Here is a 15932-nt window from a genome sequence, read left to right as displayed (position 1 = left end):
AGCCGTGGCCCGGTGTGGTTGGCGCGGAGGCGTCGGGGGTTGTGGAAGCCCGGCTGGCCGTCGTCGTGGGCGAGGCCGCTGCGCTGCGGGTGCCGTCGAGGCCGAGGAGGTGGACATGGTCGCCTGATGCGAGGCATCGCAGATGCACCGCGAGCGCATCGCGAGACGAGACATGTTCGCGGCAAGGGAGAAGCAGCCTCGGGCTGGCACGGGTGCGGGCTGGGCGCTGGTTGGGCGAGCTGCGTCATTCAAAGACAGCGCGCCGCCGCAGCCCGGAGGCCTCTGCATCATGGTGGACTGCGCTGCACTGCACGGCACTACGCAGGACGGCCGCATTTGGAGGTCATCAAAGCAAAGTCAATGGCGGTCACTGCGCGTGGCGGCGACGGACGGCGACGGCGACGGCAGCGGCAGCGGCACCGGAAAAGTCTGCCCCCAAAATTGGCGACAATTGCAGAGCCGCCCATCTCAATCTTGCTCGTCGTGCAGCAGCTGCGGGCCCGCGCACGGTCCAATCGACATCCCATGGGTCATGGGCCTTGCCATGGGCGTGATGGCGGCGACGGAGGCTAGCGGATGCCGAGTCGCGACGCCGCGCCCATCCTGCCGTTCCAGGCCGGCGCGGCGGGCTGGCCATGGCTGCGCTGGCTGGACGGACTGGGCGAAAAGAGGGGCGGCGTCGGCAGTCACAGGCGTCACGGGCGTCCGTCACGGCGGCGGCGGGCATGGATGGCAATGGCATGGCATGGCATGGCATGGCAATGACAGAGGCGTGGCCTGGCATGGCATGGTACGGCAAACTTGTGGCATGGCTGCCCGGGGCCATCGCGTCTGCCTCACCGCACATCGGCATCAGTCGACTGATGTGGGCTGCCGGCAGTGACCAGCCCTGCACCACCTCGCGGCGTGCCATTCGCGAGCGAGGGGGCTCGTCACACGATGGCGGGCTGCACGACAGCCATGGCCAGCCTGGCCGACTTCGACAGCGACGAAGAAAGGCGCCGACGATGACGAGGACGAGGGCGACGGGGCCGGCCTTGGGCCCTCGTGGGACCCGTCGTGGCCGTCGTGACCGTCGTGACCGCCGTTCGCGCCGCCGGATGCTGGGGCTCCAAGAGGATCCAAGAGGGACCAAGAGGACCCTTGGGTCCCAGGCTGGCGGCGCGCGCCCTCAACACCAGCTCACAGACCGACTCGGTGGCACGGACGTGTCTCGCACGAGCTCGCCATCCTCGCCCGCGACGCCTGCCAGCGCCAGCCAGCCAAGGGAGACGAGGAATGCGAGCCAGACGCCAAAACCTGGGGAAGCTGAAACGTCTCGACCTCGATGCGGACGCCTCACGGCCAATGACGCCGCCGCGCCCAAAGCCACGAGGCGCTGCGCGGGTGTGCGGTGGACGCGGATGCCATTGGCCGTGGTGGTGAGGGAGCTCTCCGACCGATCCGGTGGTGGTGGTGCCGGGCTCCAGCTCGCAGCAGCAGCTCACAACAGCAGAGGTGCAGCTGCAGACGAGACGAGACGAGACGGCGGAGCGGACTGAATCGTCCATTGACGGACCAACAGCACCGCAGCAACAGCAGCAGCATCGGACGCTGACGGGGCGACGAGGTCCACTGCCTCGGCCGCTCGACCGTGCAGTGGGCAGCTCGGGCGCGTCTGGGTGGGACTCGGTCTCGACGGCACGCTGACGGAGAGCGAGAGCGCCACCCAGGACGGGGCGCTGGGCGGGTATTCTTGGCCATGGAAAAGTCGACGGTCCGGTCACGACGCACCGTTCTGGACGTGTGTGCCTGTCCGTTTGTCTGCTTGCCCACACGCGACGACGCTGCACAATCGGGCCAAAACGCACGAGACTTGTGCGACGTGCAATCTCGCGGGACGGCCAGGCCTAAACCCCGGCGCCGGGACCCTGGTCGCGTCTCACTGGTCGCGTGCGTGAGTGGTCGGCGAAATTGGACGGGACGGAGGCGGGCCAGACGGGGGGAGCTTGAGGAGCAAGCATGGAGACGGCCAGGATGGATGGATGATGGATGGATGCCACGGCGGATCCTGGACCGAACCGTACCGTGTCGAACGGGGGCATGAGGCCGTGAGCCCAGGTCGCAAAGTCCGGCGCGGCAATGTCCGCGAGACCATGGGCAAAGCGACCTCGACTGACCGCCCGATCCGAGGCCCTTTTCACTCGGCAGCCCGACGTCCACCAGACCATCCTGGGCATGCACTGCACAGCACGGCACAGCACACTGCCGCCAGAGTCGCATGAGCGTCATGGGACGCGGGATGCATGACGACATGCAGCGCCAGACACCTGCCGACTTCGTTGCGGACGGCGGCGCGGCGGGCGGGCGACGGGCCAAGCCAAGCAGCAAACTGACGGGGCGTCGCGGCCGAGGTACAGGTACCTGGCGCCGATGTACCTCGGTCTCGGGTGCCTGCCTGCACGGCGACGACGACGACGACGGGGACGACGACGTGGACGTGGAGGACAAGCGCAGCGCCGGCGCCCAGACGCAGGGCGCTGGATTGAAACCCCCAGCCCATCCCAAACGGTGGGGCGTCGAGCGCCAAGACCCCCGAGCATCCCAGCGCCCAGCAACCGCTGGCCCCGGCGCGACAGAGGAGCCGGAGGCAAAGGGAATTAATCGAGGTGCCCAGGAGGATCACGTCAGCCGCGCCAAACCCGGATTCCCCCCAAGCCCCAGCAGCGCTTGGTGTGTCGACGGCGCCGCCATGGCCCTCCCGACCCAACTGTCTGGTGGTGAGGTGATGAGTGGCCGCTGCGCCCGCCAGGAATAGCATCTGCTCGCTGGGCCAGCCCGAGACCTCCCTCCATCCATCCATCCATGGATCCCTCCACTCCATGCCGGGTGAGCTCACCCAGGGCCTGCCCGACGGCGGCTGTCTGTCCCGCGCCCCATCTTGGCGGACATGCCTTGCCAATCTCCGCCGATTCCGATCGCCCGCGCGCGCACATGTGCTCAGGGTCCTGCGGCGCGCGCGTTTGGCCCCGAATTAGCCAGAATACGCACAATACGCGCGTGAATGGTGGTGCTTGCATGCGTGCTTTTGCACGAACGTGGTGCGACTGCCAGTTTCCGCGGAGTTTGGCACGGCCAGCCAGCCATGCAGCGTTGGGCTCGGCTTTCCCCAGACTGCGACGTCGTCACTCGGAGCGGACGTCACCTCGCTCGCTCGCGCAGTCTTGGCGGCCACGATGCGATGCGTCCGTCGCCCGTTCACACCGTCCATCCTGGCGTCCTGGCGTCCTGGCAGTGCAGACCCCCGCCTTTGGAATCGCCTCCGCGCGTCGACCTCCCGCTGAGCCTCGCCGGCGTGTCGTCGCCGCACGTAAGCTCGCTGACGCCGCGCCACGCGATCTGCCTCGCTGCGGATGCGTTGCGGATGCGAGATGGCCAAGCGGCCCAAGCCACAGCGCTCCGTCATGCTCCATTCTGCCGTGATTTGCGAGCTGCGACGACACCTGGCGCGCATGGCGACCGGGTTCTGGGTCTGAGGTGTCGTCGCCGCGCCGCCACGAAACGGCATGCCTGCTCGCTGGGGCCTGCGACGGCCATGAAACGAAACCGTCTGGCCAGGGCAGCGCTAGCAAACGAAACAGCACGGGTGATGCAGTGCGCCGGCACACGTAGATGTCATCTGCTCAATTGCTGCCTACTCTACATCTATGCAAGCTCTCAAGCTCACCGAGAACCCCACCGCGTCGTGCGGATGCTACGGGCCATCCCGGCTCACCGAGATGCTGCTCTGCCCCTGCTCACCGAGTGTGCCTCGATCCGATTATTCCCCAGCTGCGTCATCAGCCAAGCTGCCTCGATCCGGGGCCCCGTGCGTGATCAGCTCTCCAGTCAACCTCTGCCTGACCTCCAGCTCACCGAGCATGCCGCCCAAACATCTAGCTCGTCATCAGCGAGGTCACCATTCCGGGTATCCCCGCTGACCCAGCTCGGAATCCTTCCCAAGCCTCAGGCTGCGTCTCCAGCTCGCCAAGCATCAGAGTTGCTCCTCCAGCGCCTCGAGGTCATCCCCTAGGCTCCAACTCATCGGCCGAGTTTGCCTCTCCAATGTCCTTCCGATGTCCTTTGCTGAGCGTCTGCTCACCGAGCATCCGCAAGCCTCCCATGTACCCCGTAGCGCAGCCTCCTTTCGCGGCGAACCAGCCTCGAATTCAGTGTTTTAAATAAATCCCCAACGCCGTGCCAGATGTAAATTCGCGGCCGCTCGACGCACCGCCGTGCTACTTGTTCTGGCGGTAGAAACCCATATGCGGCAGCTACGTTCGTGCTCCCAAACCCGGCCGGCGCGCCCTCTAGGCAATCTGCGGCGGCGGGACGGGCGTCACCTTCTTGTCCTTCTTGGACGGCTGGGGCTGCGCGCTCGGCGGCGGGCTCTGCTGCGTCTTCTCCTTGCGCTTGCGGCCGCGCTTGGCGCCCTTGTCCGCGCCGGATGGCGTGGAGGTCGGGTGCGGGACCGGGACGGGCGAGACCTTGGGGACGGAGCTGGGGATCGGGGGGATCGGCACGGCCGTCTGGCGAGGGGCCGACACGGGGGTCGCCTTCATCGGGGGCAGGGATTGCGAGCTTGAGGGGGCCGCGGCCTCGGCCTTGGGCTTCCTGCCCCTCTTGGCCTTGGGCGGCGTCGAGGCTGCGGCCGGCTCTCCGAGGCTCGCAAACGAAAAGCCCTGGCTGGGCACGGCGGGCGGCGCGACGGGCGTCTGCTTCCTGGCGTCGGATCCGAGGTCGGGGCTGGGGCCGCGGGTCGTCTTCTGCTTCTTGGTCTTGGTCTCGGCCGTCTGGCTCTCCGCCCGCAGCTGCTCCGCCGCGGCCGCCGCCTCGTCCTCGGACGACGCGTGCTTGCGCTTGCCCTTGCGCGGCGTGTCCGCGTCCTTTTCCTTGCGCTTCTTTTCTTTCTTGACCTTGTCGGGCGTCGCACCTGCAGCGGGCGCGTCGGCCATCTCCTCATCGGCGTCCTCGTCTGGCGCACCGATCCTACCCATCGCAGACGTCACGCCGAGCGGCTGGAAGCGGGCCTTGAGGCCCTTGGGCTGAGGCCTGGCCGCGCGCTGCGCCGAGGGGCCGACGGAGCCGCCGCCCAGGTGCGTGATGCGGCGCACCTGCATGAACTGGTCGACCTGTCGCGGTGCTGCGCCGTGTTAGCCTGTACCATTTGCGTTGCCGTGAGAACTTGGAGCTTACCTCGCTGGTACTGAGAAGAGTCTGCCGAAGGAACCAGGATCTGGATGGAGCTCTTGGGGGCCATGCTCTCAAACGAAACGCCGTAGTCCTCGCCGCCGTGGGAAAAGACGCGCTCGCCGCGCGAGCCCTGGTCCATGGGAATCTCCATGTCCTGGATGACCGAGATGGGCACGTTGGCGGGCACGGTAAAGTACCAGACCTGCTTGCCGTCGGTGTTGGCCTGGCTGCAGACGCGGGCCACGTCGCTGCCGTCGTCGCCCTTGCGGAGCACAAAGTCGGGGGCGATGAAGTTGGGCAGCGCGACCTCGCGGCCGGTGCGGTCGGCCATGTGGATGGACTCGTCGGCGGCGGCGCTCTCGCCCGATTCTTCGTCACTGTCGCTGTCGCTCTCTTCGCTGGTGTCGCTTTCGCTCGTGCCGCTCGAGCTAGTCGTGGTGCCGTTGACGGCGGGCTTTACGGTCTCGACGGCCTTGACGCTCTCGGCCTCGGATTCCGACTCGCTGTCGCTCTCACTCTCGCTGGAGCTGGAGCTGGGCTCGGGCTCTGGCTTCTTTGCCGCTGGTTTGGCCGTTGGTTTCGCTGTAGCCGGCTCATCGCTCTCGCTCTCGCTCTCGCTCTCACTGTCGCTCTCGCTCTCGCTCTCACTGTCGCTCTCGCTGTCTGAGCCAGAGTCGGAGCTCGAGCTCGTCACCTCCTTCTTGATGGACACGCCGTTGGTCCCGTTGGTCTTGGTGCCGTTGGCGGACGCGTCCGAATCCGAGTCAGAGTCGCTCGAATCGCTCGTGTCGCTCGATTCAGGCTCCTTCTTGACTCCCGTCCTCTTGGTCCGTTCGGCGTCGCTGTCGGCAATCTCGTCGTGGTTGGTGGCCTTGGCCGTCGCGGGGGCCTTGGCCGGTGCCTTGGCGTGCGCGGGCAGGAGCCTCTTTATGTAGTCGGAGCCATCGTCGCTGTCGCTGTCGCTGTCGCTCGACTCGTCGCTGTCGCTGTCGCTGTCGCTCGACTCGTCGCTGTCGCTGTTGTTTGCAAAGAAGCCCTGCGCGACGGGCTCCTTCTTGACGGCGGCCGCGCTCTTGACGGCGGGCCGGCGGTTGTACTGCGCCTCGGCGCTCAGACCCTTCTTGGTGTCCTCAATGTGCTTGCTGAGCGAGTGGACCTTGAAGGGCTCTCGGGGAGCCATTGTGGCGGTTGGGCAGGCGAGGTGAGCGATGCGATGCGTGGTGCGGGAGGTGGAAGGAAGTTGAATGGAAATTTTGGGAGGTGCAGGGATGGCCCACTTTGACGCGCCGGCCCACCGCGCAGCTGCGCGGGTGCGTGCTATCGATAAGGCCCCACCACCAGCTGCGCAAACGACGGGACTGCTGCAGTGCAAACCTGACCTTGAAGTGTGCAGATGCCGCGGCGCGCTGCCTGACGCTGTTCATTCACTTTGCCCACCGCAGAGCTGCAGCGCGCACATGTCGGCCAAGAGACGAAAGGTCGATGCCCCAGGCACGCAGGGTGAGTGTTTCGTCGCGGCAAACGCGCACACGCTGACGACGGCAGTGAGCGCTCTCAGCGCCCTCGCAGCCCGGCGGCTGGCCTCTGCCGAGCCGAGCCCGTCCCCGGCAACGCCGCCGTCGAACCCGTTCAGCCCTTTGCTCCAGCGACGAGAGGCCACGGCGTCGCCCAAGAGGCTGGCCAGGACCCCGAATCAGGGCCAGGATGCGCGGTACGTCGCCTGCGACTGATTGCGCCGTGCGCTCATGCTCACTGACCCAGCCCCGAGTCCAAGGCCACTCAGACGTACTCGTCGTTTCGTCTCACAGCAAGCAACCACAGGATACGTGCGGGAGTGACGGAGCTCAAGCTGGAGGACAGCGAGGTACGGAACCCCCTTGGCTCGTGCCAACGCAGCTGACATGAGCAGCGCTTCCTCGTCCTCGGCAGCTTTGGCCTGCGCGTCCTCGCCGGAGAGGTGACGGTCGCGGGAGCCACGCTTCGCCCCGGCGAAACCACCTACTGGGTGCACGCGCCGCACTGCCACGCGGTCCCGGTACTCAGGACGGCAGAGAAGACGAGGCTGGAGATTCATGGCGATCCCAACGCCGATGGCCTGCGCAGGCTCGGCAGGCTGTCCCCCCTGTTTCGCGGCATCTGGAACGAGGACCAGCCCAAGCGCACCTTTCAGTTTGTACGTGCGACCGTTGACCCCGCGAGACCGAGCTGACAGGCATAGCTCGGCACGTCCGAAGACGCACCGCCGAGGTCCGTCATCCAGCCGCTGGCCTCGCCCCCCAAGTGGAACAGGAAGCTCCTGTCGCTGGTCGAAGCCGCGGCACGCGCGCCCTCTGCGACGCTCGTCTGCGGCCCCAAGGCGGCCGGCAAGTCGACCTTTTCGCGGCTCCTGACCAACCGGCTGCTCACCTCGGCCGGCGGAACCAAGGGCGTCGTCGTGCTGGACCTCGACCCGGGGCAGCCCGAGTACGCGCCGCCGGGGACGCTCTCGCTGGTGCACGTCGCGGCGCCCAACCTCGGCGCGCCGTTTACGCACCCCAGCCTCGACGACGGCGCGTACCGCGTGCTGCGGTGCCACTCGCTGGCGTCGGTCAACCCGGCGTCGGCCGCGGAGCTGCACCTCGAGTGCGCCATGGACCTCTACGACGTCTACCGGCGCGCGCACCGCCACTGCCCCCTGATTGTCAACACGCCGGGCTGGGTCCTCAGCCTCGGCCTGGAGCTGCTCGTGCAAATCATCACCAACATCCGGCCCGAGGTCGTCTACATGTCGGAGGAAGGGCCCGCGGAGACGGTCGACGCGCTCACCGAGGCGGCCCGGGACGGCTTCACGGCGCTGCCGTCGCAGCCCGCCGAGTTTGCGTCGCGCACGGCCGCGCACTTTCGCGACATGCAGGCCATGTCCTACTTTCACAGCGTGCCCGGCGGCCCGCGCCTGTCGTGGACGCCGTCGGCGCTGTCGGCAGCGCGCCCGCTCGTCGTGCACTACGCCCGGGGCGCCATCCGCGGCATCCTGCGCTACGACTACCAGTTGCAGGCGGACCTGCTCGCCGAGGCCATCAACGGCGCGATCCTGGCCGTCGTCGAGGTGGAGTCGCCCGAGGCCCTCCGCGGCCTGCCCGACGCGCGCCCGACGCCCGAGGGCCTGCCCTTTATACCCAACCCCAACGACGTCGCCCTGGACCCGCGGCACTCGCGCACCATCGGGCTCGCCCTCGTCCGCGGGGTCGACGCCGCGCAAAAGACGCTGCAGGTCCTGACGCCCATGCCGGTGCAGCGGATCGCCGACGCCCGCGCGCACGGCCACGACGTCGTCCTCGTCCACGGCAAGTTTGACGCCCCTACGTGGGCGTACACGGAGCACCTGCACGAGCAGGACACGGGCGAGGCCGTCGCCGAGCTCGAGGTCACCGACGAGGACACGAGCGACGACTCGTCCGAGGAGGCGGACATGTCTGCGGACGTGGAGGGCGCGGTGCCCTGGGTCGAGGTGCTCCAGGGGAACCAGAAGCGGCCGGTCGGGTCGCGCGTGTGGCGAGTCCGCCGGGACCTGGGACGGGGGGACTAACACTACAGATCTGTGTGGCTCGTCGTAAAGAGGTCTGAAGCACGGACAGGAATCACGTCAAGTGTAGTATGTAGAGAGGAAGGTCGCCGTCGTGCGCATGCCCGTAGCCGCATGGCGTCTGCATGCTGCGCGCATTGAGAAACATGACAGATGACTGAATGCATGTCATCGGCCACTGTGCAGCAGTAATCGAGGTGCCCTGACTGCGTACATACAGAGCATCAACGTCACCAGACGGCACACAACGGCACGATGACACGGATCAGACGCGCCCACCCGACGAGGTCTACGGTCGGCAGCCGGTGCAAGTGCGCAGTTGGGCCCCGGACCGGTCTGGGATTTGGAATCCCGGCCCGAATGCCACATGCTACGAAACGCAAGGAAGCATCGCAGGTCGAACGCGTGCGCCCGCCGTTGGCCGCAAAGCGAGGCCGCATGGCACGGCACTTGGGTCGGCAGCGCTTAACGGCGACCGGGCCGGCGAGTCCATCTCGGATGCGTGCGCCGCGGGCACCAACAGCGCCAAGCCGTGGACGACGCAGCCGCTTCTACGATGTGAATCTGCGCCTCAGTTGTGGCTGGCGTTGTCGCGGGAGCCAACATGCGCTTCCACGCAAGAGCGCTTGCACCACGGCCCACGATACGAGGCCAGGCAGATTACGTACCCTGAACCGTCGCCATTCGCAAGAGGGCCACGAAGCGGCCGGCGGTTCGGAATGTAGGCACACAGGGCGAGCAAGCAGCGCTCGAGCAAACACGCCAAGCCGCCGACGTGCACGAGGTGCATGTGGACCGTCAAGTATTTGCGCGTGAGCTGCAAAGCGAGTCTCGTAGCAAAAAGCAGGACGCGCCAGGGCGTTGGGAGCCTGCTGAGACATGGCGACGTTGAGAGGCGGGACTGGTTGACCCGCGCCCGGGGCGCCGGTGGCTCAACGGTCGGTCGGCTGCCGATCACGGGCGGACGCCCGACATGGATGGTTCACTGCGGGAGCGCCCGCGAGCTTGGGCCGCAAGGGGGCCTGGGAGCCGGTTGCAGGTCGCGGTTGGGCGTGCTCAAGGGGGACGAAAGGTCGGCTACCAAGAGCTACGGAGTGGCTCCTCGGCGCATGCCCGGAAAGTCCGCCTCCTCAAGCCCTGGCGAGAGCTCGTGCGACGCCAGATTGCCATGGCGCAGATTGCCATCCAACAGCGGCAGAGACATGGCAAATGGGGCTGAGGCGCCCCGGCGAATGGCGCTGCAATGGCCGTCTCCGGTCGCGAATAAAGGTTTCTCCAGCCCGCCGCCGCCGCCTCCGCCGGCCCTCCAGAGTCCACAGGCCCAGCAGTGGAGCGCAGCGTCCAGTGTCCACCTCCCGCCCCCGCGACCGCGAGCTCCAACGTCGACCCTCCGCCGCTGCACATCCGCCATGCCATGCCGCTGCGACCCGCGCGTGCCGCTGCGACCTCGCTCCGCCCGCCGTCACAGCGCCCAGCCCACGCAGACGAGATTCGTCGTCGACGCCGCGCATGAGCCTCGCGAGGCACACGTCCGCCGCGGCCACAGCTCGCCTTGAGTCCCGTCCTGACTGAACGCGCCGGCTCCGGCTGAGCCCCCGCCAAACCGCCGCCGCCAGCATGGGCGAGAGCCCCAAGGAAGGCTACAGCCGCTCCGCATGCACCGAGTGCCAGCGCCGCAAGCAAAAGGTGCGTCGTCTGCTCTCTCGCCGCCGGCATCCCGCTGACCCTCCCCTCAGTGCAACCGCGAATGGCCCTGCAACCACTGCCAGAAGCGCAAGGTCGCCGACAAGTGTCGCTTCGGCGGCGCCAGCCCCGACCGGCCGGGCGACTCGCGCAAGCGCCAGCACAGCAACGACGACACCGACTCGACCGACACGAACCCCTGGGATGACGCCGACAGCGGCTTCGAGGCCCTGGGGTACACGGCGTCCCACCTCTTCTCCGGGCTCGGCCAGGATGTAAGTCGCGTGCCGTCATTATCGAAGCCGGACTGACCCTGCCAGCGGAGATCCAAGACGAGCGCGAGGCAGCAGCGGCAGTACTACATGGACGCCGGATCGTGTCCGCAGCTCGCCCGCGCCCTCCAGGTGCTGCCGCCGCGGCCGTACACGGGTAAGGTCCCTTTCCGTGGCAATGGTGCCGCGCTGACCCTGACCCTGCAGACTCGCTCGTCCAAAACTTTCTCAACAACGTCAACTACCACTACTACATCATCTACCCGCCCTCGTTCCTCGACGAGTACCGCGACTGGTGGGCGCTGCGCTCCGACAACCGCCCGCTCGGCCTGCAGTGGACGTGCCTGCTGCTCGTCGTGTGCGCGTGCTCGGCGCAGTACACCGACGCCGAGCTGCAGCAGAAGCTCGAGGCCGACCTCGGCGAGTCGACGCAGCGCCTGACCGAGGCCTACCACAACGCCCACCGCGAGCTGCACAGCGTCATCCCCGTCGGCCACAACCACCTGCTCAACGTCCAGTCGCTGCTGCACTCGTGCTACTGGTACAAGTCGGAGGCGCGCTTCGTCGAGTGCTGGCACGTCTTGAGCACGGCCATCCGCGAGGCCCAGGAGCTGGGTGCGTTGACACCTTTACATCATGGACGCTCGCTGACAATGGCAGAACTCCACCACGAGGCCGTCGCCGGGCACATGTCTGAATTCGACCGCGAGATGCGCAGACGGGTGTGGTGCATCCTCAACACCTGGGACTGGTGCGTGCCGGCTCGAAACCGCACCTGATGTAGCTGACCCTCCAGGCAAACGTCGTCGCTGCTCTCGCGCCCCCTGCTCATCGACCGCACCGACTGCGACGTCGGGCTGCCCAGCCTCAAGCTCGAGGGCTACTCGCCGTCGCCGCTGCTGCACATGAAGCTGCAGTCGGAAATCATCATGCGGCTCGCCCACCGCTTCGGCCCCGTCAAGAACGTCACCGGCCCCGACGACGTGCAAGAGTACCAGCGCCTCATCGAGGACTGGACGCGCACCTGGCCCGCCGCCTACGACCTCGACAGCCCCGACGAGAGCGCCGACGCCCAGCGCCACTGGATCGCCCTCCACCGCCACTACCTGCGCACCATGACCTACTCGATGCTGCTCGACCCCTTCCGCGGCTACCTGGCCCGCCACATGGCGGCGACGTCGCCGCCCACGGAGCTCGGCATCCGCAGCCAGGGCATCGACCACGCGCTGCGCCTCATGAACGCCCTCTACGGCTTCTTCGACTACGTGTACCCGCGCGACGCCAAGTTCCACTGGGTGCTCTTTTGCATCTTTGACACGGCCGCCGTGCTGTGCTCGTCGCTCATGCACGACGACGACGGCAGCATCGCGCGGCGCGACGAGATCCTCGCCGCCATCGACGGCGCCGTCGCCATGCTGCGCCGCCTCAACACCGTCACCAAGGCCGCCCGCACGTCGTACGAGGTCCTCGTCCGCGTCTCGCAGCGCGTCACCCGCAGCCCCCGGCCCGCGGACCCCTTGCCCTCACCGCCGGCCAGGATGCCCGCGCGGCCGCCCGAGTCCAGGAAGCGCGTCAGGCCCGACGACATCGCACCCGCCCCCGCCATGGCGCCCGGAACGGCGCCGTACCCGTACGCCGGCGGCATGGCGCTCGCTCCCCCCGCGCCGATGCCCGTCACCATGGCCCCCGGGCCGGCGTACCCCCCGTCGACGGCGCACGGCCTCGTGCCGACGTCTGCGCCCGTGGCCATGGGCTACCCGGCGTACCAGGAGGCAAATCCGAACCCCTACCAGGCGGTCGAGTTTGGCAACATCACGCAGCAGGACCTGGGCGACCTGGCGAGCCTGTGGGACTATGAGAGCCTGGATCTCAACTTTATCGGGCCCACGCAGATGGGGTAGTGGACGCGCTGGACAGGCGATGGATGGACGTGCAGGGATGGGCGAGCGGACACAACCCTCGTCCAGCATGAGTCTATCATATGCACAGGATGGCGAGGAACAGACACCCTCGTCCAGCCGACACCGCCGATAGGAATTGAGCCCGACGCTGAAACCATGCATCCTGTGTTCTGCTATGTGCCGCGATCTCTATGTACAGCGTCTGCTGGGCAGGCCTACCCCGCCATGCAGCGCCCCGCCGACTTCTGTCGTTACTGTATCTGCTGTAACGTGTCGTGATGTACGTACTGCGCATCTGCCATGACGTTCTAACGCGAACCTGGGATCCCACTGGCAAGCACCCATCATGCGTCACCGGATTGCCTCATTACGTGTGTCCATTGCGATTTGTCGCGATGTTCTGAGTGTATCTGCCGTGACGTGCGCGCTGCTTCTCATGCACCTGGGTATCTGTCAGCCACACGCCTCACATGCATTGCCACGCCTCACGTACCTCGAGCAACTGCCGTCATGTTCCCGACGCTTCATTCTCGCACCTATGACCCCCACTGAAGCCTCACGCATCGCCCACGCCGTACATGAAATCCGACAGGCTCATGCTCCCCGGCAGGTCCAGGTCCATGGCCGGGTACGCAAAGCCCTCCTCCCACAGCCGCAGGTCCATGTCGTCGTGCAGCGGCTCCTCGAGGGCGCTGTTGCTGACGACGGGGAAGGCGGGCGGCACCTCGACGACGCCCGGGTCCCCGGCCGCGAAAGGCTGCGTCTGCACCGGCGGCGAGTGCAGGCTCGCGAGCAGCTCGTACCGCGCGCCCATGTGGCTGTTGCCGCGCTCGCCCATGGCACGCAGCAGCCCGAGGCCCGTCTCGGTGGCCGCCGCGCTCGCCGCGTCGGGGGGGAAGGCGGCGCACACCATGACGAGGACGATGGTGGCGGAAAAGATGTGCTCGCCGTCCATGTAGCCGTACGTTGCTGCATGCCGGCGTCGGTCAGCACCCGGTGGATTAAGCAAAGGCCAGAGGAGACTCACCAACCATGTCGCGCTGCGCAGCTATGGCCATCATTTTGACCACGTCCTGCGCCGCGCCGACGCACATGTCGACGACGCGCACCGTCGTCGGCGACAGCCCCTCGCGCCAGTCCCCCCCCCGCTCGCCCGCGCGCAGGCGCCGCTGCACGACGTGGAACAGCAGCGGGCGCACCGCCATGTTGATGCACTGGTAGTAGTGGGCGAGGGCGCCGACGCTCTCGCGGCTGAAGCGCAGGCGCGCGGGCTCGAAGCGCAGCCCGTCGGGCAGCTCGCGGTGCCAGCGCGACAGCGCCGTCATGATGGCCTGCACCGCGGCGATGAGGCTGCGGCCCGAGCGCGGCGCGCCCTGGCCCGGCCGCCGGTAGATGGTCGTGTGGATGCGGCCCAGGATCCGCGACAGCTCCGTGTAGTGCCGCAGCACCACGGCCGGGCAGTACTCGGCGTCGCCCGCCAGCCGCGACGGCGGGCCCACGCCCACGTCCTCGTCCTGGATGCTGATGGGGTTGCCCGACTTGACGCACAGGATCCGGTCCATGCTGTAGACGGACCACCACACGCGCCGCCGGTGCTCCGCCTCGGCCCCGTCGTCGTCCTCCCCGGCCGTCGGCCACTCCACCTCCTCGTGCAGGCCCAGCGACACGGCCATGCGCACCGCCTTGCCAATGTACTGAAACGCCGCGTCGCGCCGGTTCATGTTGGCCATAAAGTAGCCCGCCAGCGCCAGCGTCTCCACGCTCAGCACCGAGCCCTCCTCGTGCGTCTCCGGCAGCAGGCCCAGCGCGTCGGTAAAGTAGTCGAACCCCGGCGGCCCGCGGAAGTCGACCCACTGGTTGACCGAGTACAGCTGCCCAAACGCCAGCACCAGCAGCACCTTGGCGTGCTTGAGGCAGGCCTCGCGGTCGTCGGCGTCCGGGGGCCCGCGCCGGTACGCCTCCATCAGCAGCCGCTCAAACGACTCGCGCGGGTCCGTAAACGCAAAGATGGTGCCAATGTACATGTACTGCGCCGCAAACAGCCGCCGCGCAATGTCGATGGGCGGCAGCCGCGAGCGTCTCACTTGGCGTCGCGACGGCAGGGCGTCGGGCTCGTACAGGCTGCGCGCCAGGCCCTCGCCCTCGCCTTCGCCCAGCCCGGACAGCTTGCGCACGCTGCGGAGGAAGCTGTCCGACGACGCCGGGCCCTGGAAGCCTGCGAGGTCAGCACATCGTTCGCGGCGAGACACTCGGGTGTGAATAAACGTACTGGTCGAGTTGAGGCTCAGCCGCGTCAGCGCCACCAGCGGCTCGTGCTCGTCAAAGTCGTGATGGTGCTGCTTGGCCTGGCTGGCCTCCGCATCTTGCTCGCCGTCCTTGGGCGCACCGCCGGCCAGCACCTTGTCGAGCGCCTTGGACTTGGCCTCGAGCTCGCGCAGGTACGTCTCGTTGACGAGCACCTTGCGCGCGCCCTCGTAGACGCATTCGAGCCCCGCGTCGCGGCACCGCGAGCACGTCGGCTTCTCCTTGGAGCAGTACGAGCGCCGGCGGCGGCAGTGGAGGCATCTGCAGCCGTGGTCAGCGGGGTCGGCCATCGCCCACGATGCAGCATGCACGAGGGTGCTCACGCAACCGGCCGCGACGTGACCTGGTCCGGCTGCGACATGGTGTCGGCGGTCGCTCCCGTCGGCGATTCAATGGCGCGTTGTCGGCGTCGCACCCGTCGGCGGCGCGCTCAGTCAATCGCTGGCAGCGGCGGGTCGAGCATGAGTGATGCCCGCCAGCGGGTCTGGTTGTGAATGTGCCGAGTTGTGCACGCGGCGCGGCATGGTGTGAGGTACAGGTCAGGTACAGGATGAGGTGAGGCGTCAGCGAGGGCTATTGGCCTCGGGGATGCACTCCGACGCCCCCGATCCCGGCAGCCGACCCACCGCCCACCCGACGGATGTCCGATGATGATGACGGCGCCGTGCTTCAGCGCCAGGTCGGACAACCAATGTGGCCAAAGGGCATGTACAAGGAATCTCCCATCACCTAGCCAGTCCATGCGTTACCGTGCTCGGCGCGAAGACCGGGAACTTGGAGACGAACCCGTGCACCGCCGGATCCGAATGACGGCTCGTTTGCCGGAGCTCGGCGCAGGCGTGTGAGAAACCAAGATGTCCGTTTGAATCCGTGGCCACCAATCTTTGCATGTTGCCTGGATGATGTCGAAGCCTTCAGGCTTTGCGTCGGAGGGGATCGCCATTCGAAACTCTGCCAGACTGCAATCTCGCGCCTACGGGGACTGATACGATGTACGCA

The 15932-nt window shown here is 67.4% G+C and overlaps 4 protein-coding genes across 4 annotated transcripts; 2 read left to right on the top strand and 2 right to left on the bottom strand.

The window, feature by feature from the left end:
• Positions 1-4328: 4328 nt before the first annotated feature.
• Positions 4329-6391, bottom strand: PLICBS_005283 (uncharacterized protein; the record flags this gene model as incomplete). Its single annotated transcript, XM_065600688.1, has 2 exons — positions 4329-5161; positions 5215-6391. The coding sequence occupies 2 exons, from the start codon at positions 6389-6391 to the stop codon at positions 4329-4331; spliced, it is 2010 nt and encodes a 669-aa protein (XP_065456760.1).
• Positions 6392-6668: 277 nt separating this feature from the next.
• PLICBS_005282 (polynucleotide 5'-hydroxyl-kinase grc3) lies at positions 6669-8776 on the top strand (the record flags this gene model as incomplete). Its single annotated transcript, XM_018318955.1, has 5 exons — positions 6669-6711; positions 6757-6922; positions 6973-7075; positions 7121-7384; positions 7430-8776. 5 exons carry the CDS (start codon positions 6669-6671, stop codon positions 8774-8776), a joined length of 1923 nt encoding a protein of 640 aa, XP_018181429.1.
• Positions 8777-10390: 1614 nt separating this feature from the next.
• Positions 10391-12629, top strand: PLICBS_005281 (uncharacterized protein; the record flags this gene model as incomplete). Its single annotated transcript, XM_018318954.1, has 6 exons — positions 10391-10459; positions 10510-10731; positions 10777-10885; positions 10936-11343; positions 11389-11479; positions 11525-12629. 6 exons carry the CDS (start codon positions 10391-10393, stop codon positions 12627-12629), a joined length of 2004 nt encoding a protein of 667 aa, XP_018181428.1.
• A 556-nt stretch (positions 12630-13185) lies between these two features.
• Positions 13186-15294, bottom strand: PLICBS_005280 (transcriptional activator; the record flags this gene model as incomplete). Its single annotated transcript, XM_018318953.2, has 4 exons — positions 13186-13598; positions 13657-14844; positions 14899-15194; positions 15257-15294. The coding sequence occupies 4 exons, from the start codon at positions 15292-15294 to the stop codon at positions 13186-13188; spliced, it is 1935 nt and encodes a 644-aa protein (XP_018181427.2).
• Between the last annotated feature and the right edge of the window lie 638 nt (positions 15295-15932).

Source organism: Purpureocillium lilacinum (genome assembly GCF_023168085.1).
Source record: "Purpureocillium lilacinum CBS 284.36 DNA, scaffold_4, whole genome shotgun sequence".
Lineage (NCBI taxonomy): Eukaryota > Fungi > Ascomycota > Sordariomycetes > Hypocreales > Ophiocordycipitaceae > Purpureocillium > Purpureocillium lilacinum.
This window is presented reverse-complemented; position numbering and strand designations above follow the sequence as displayed.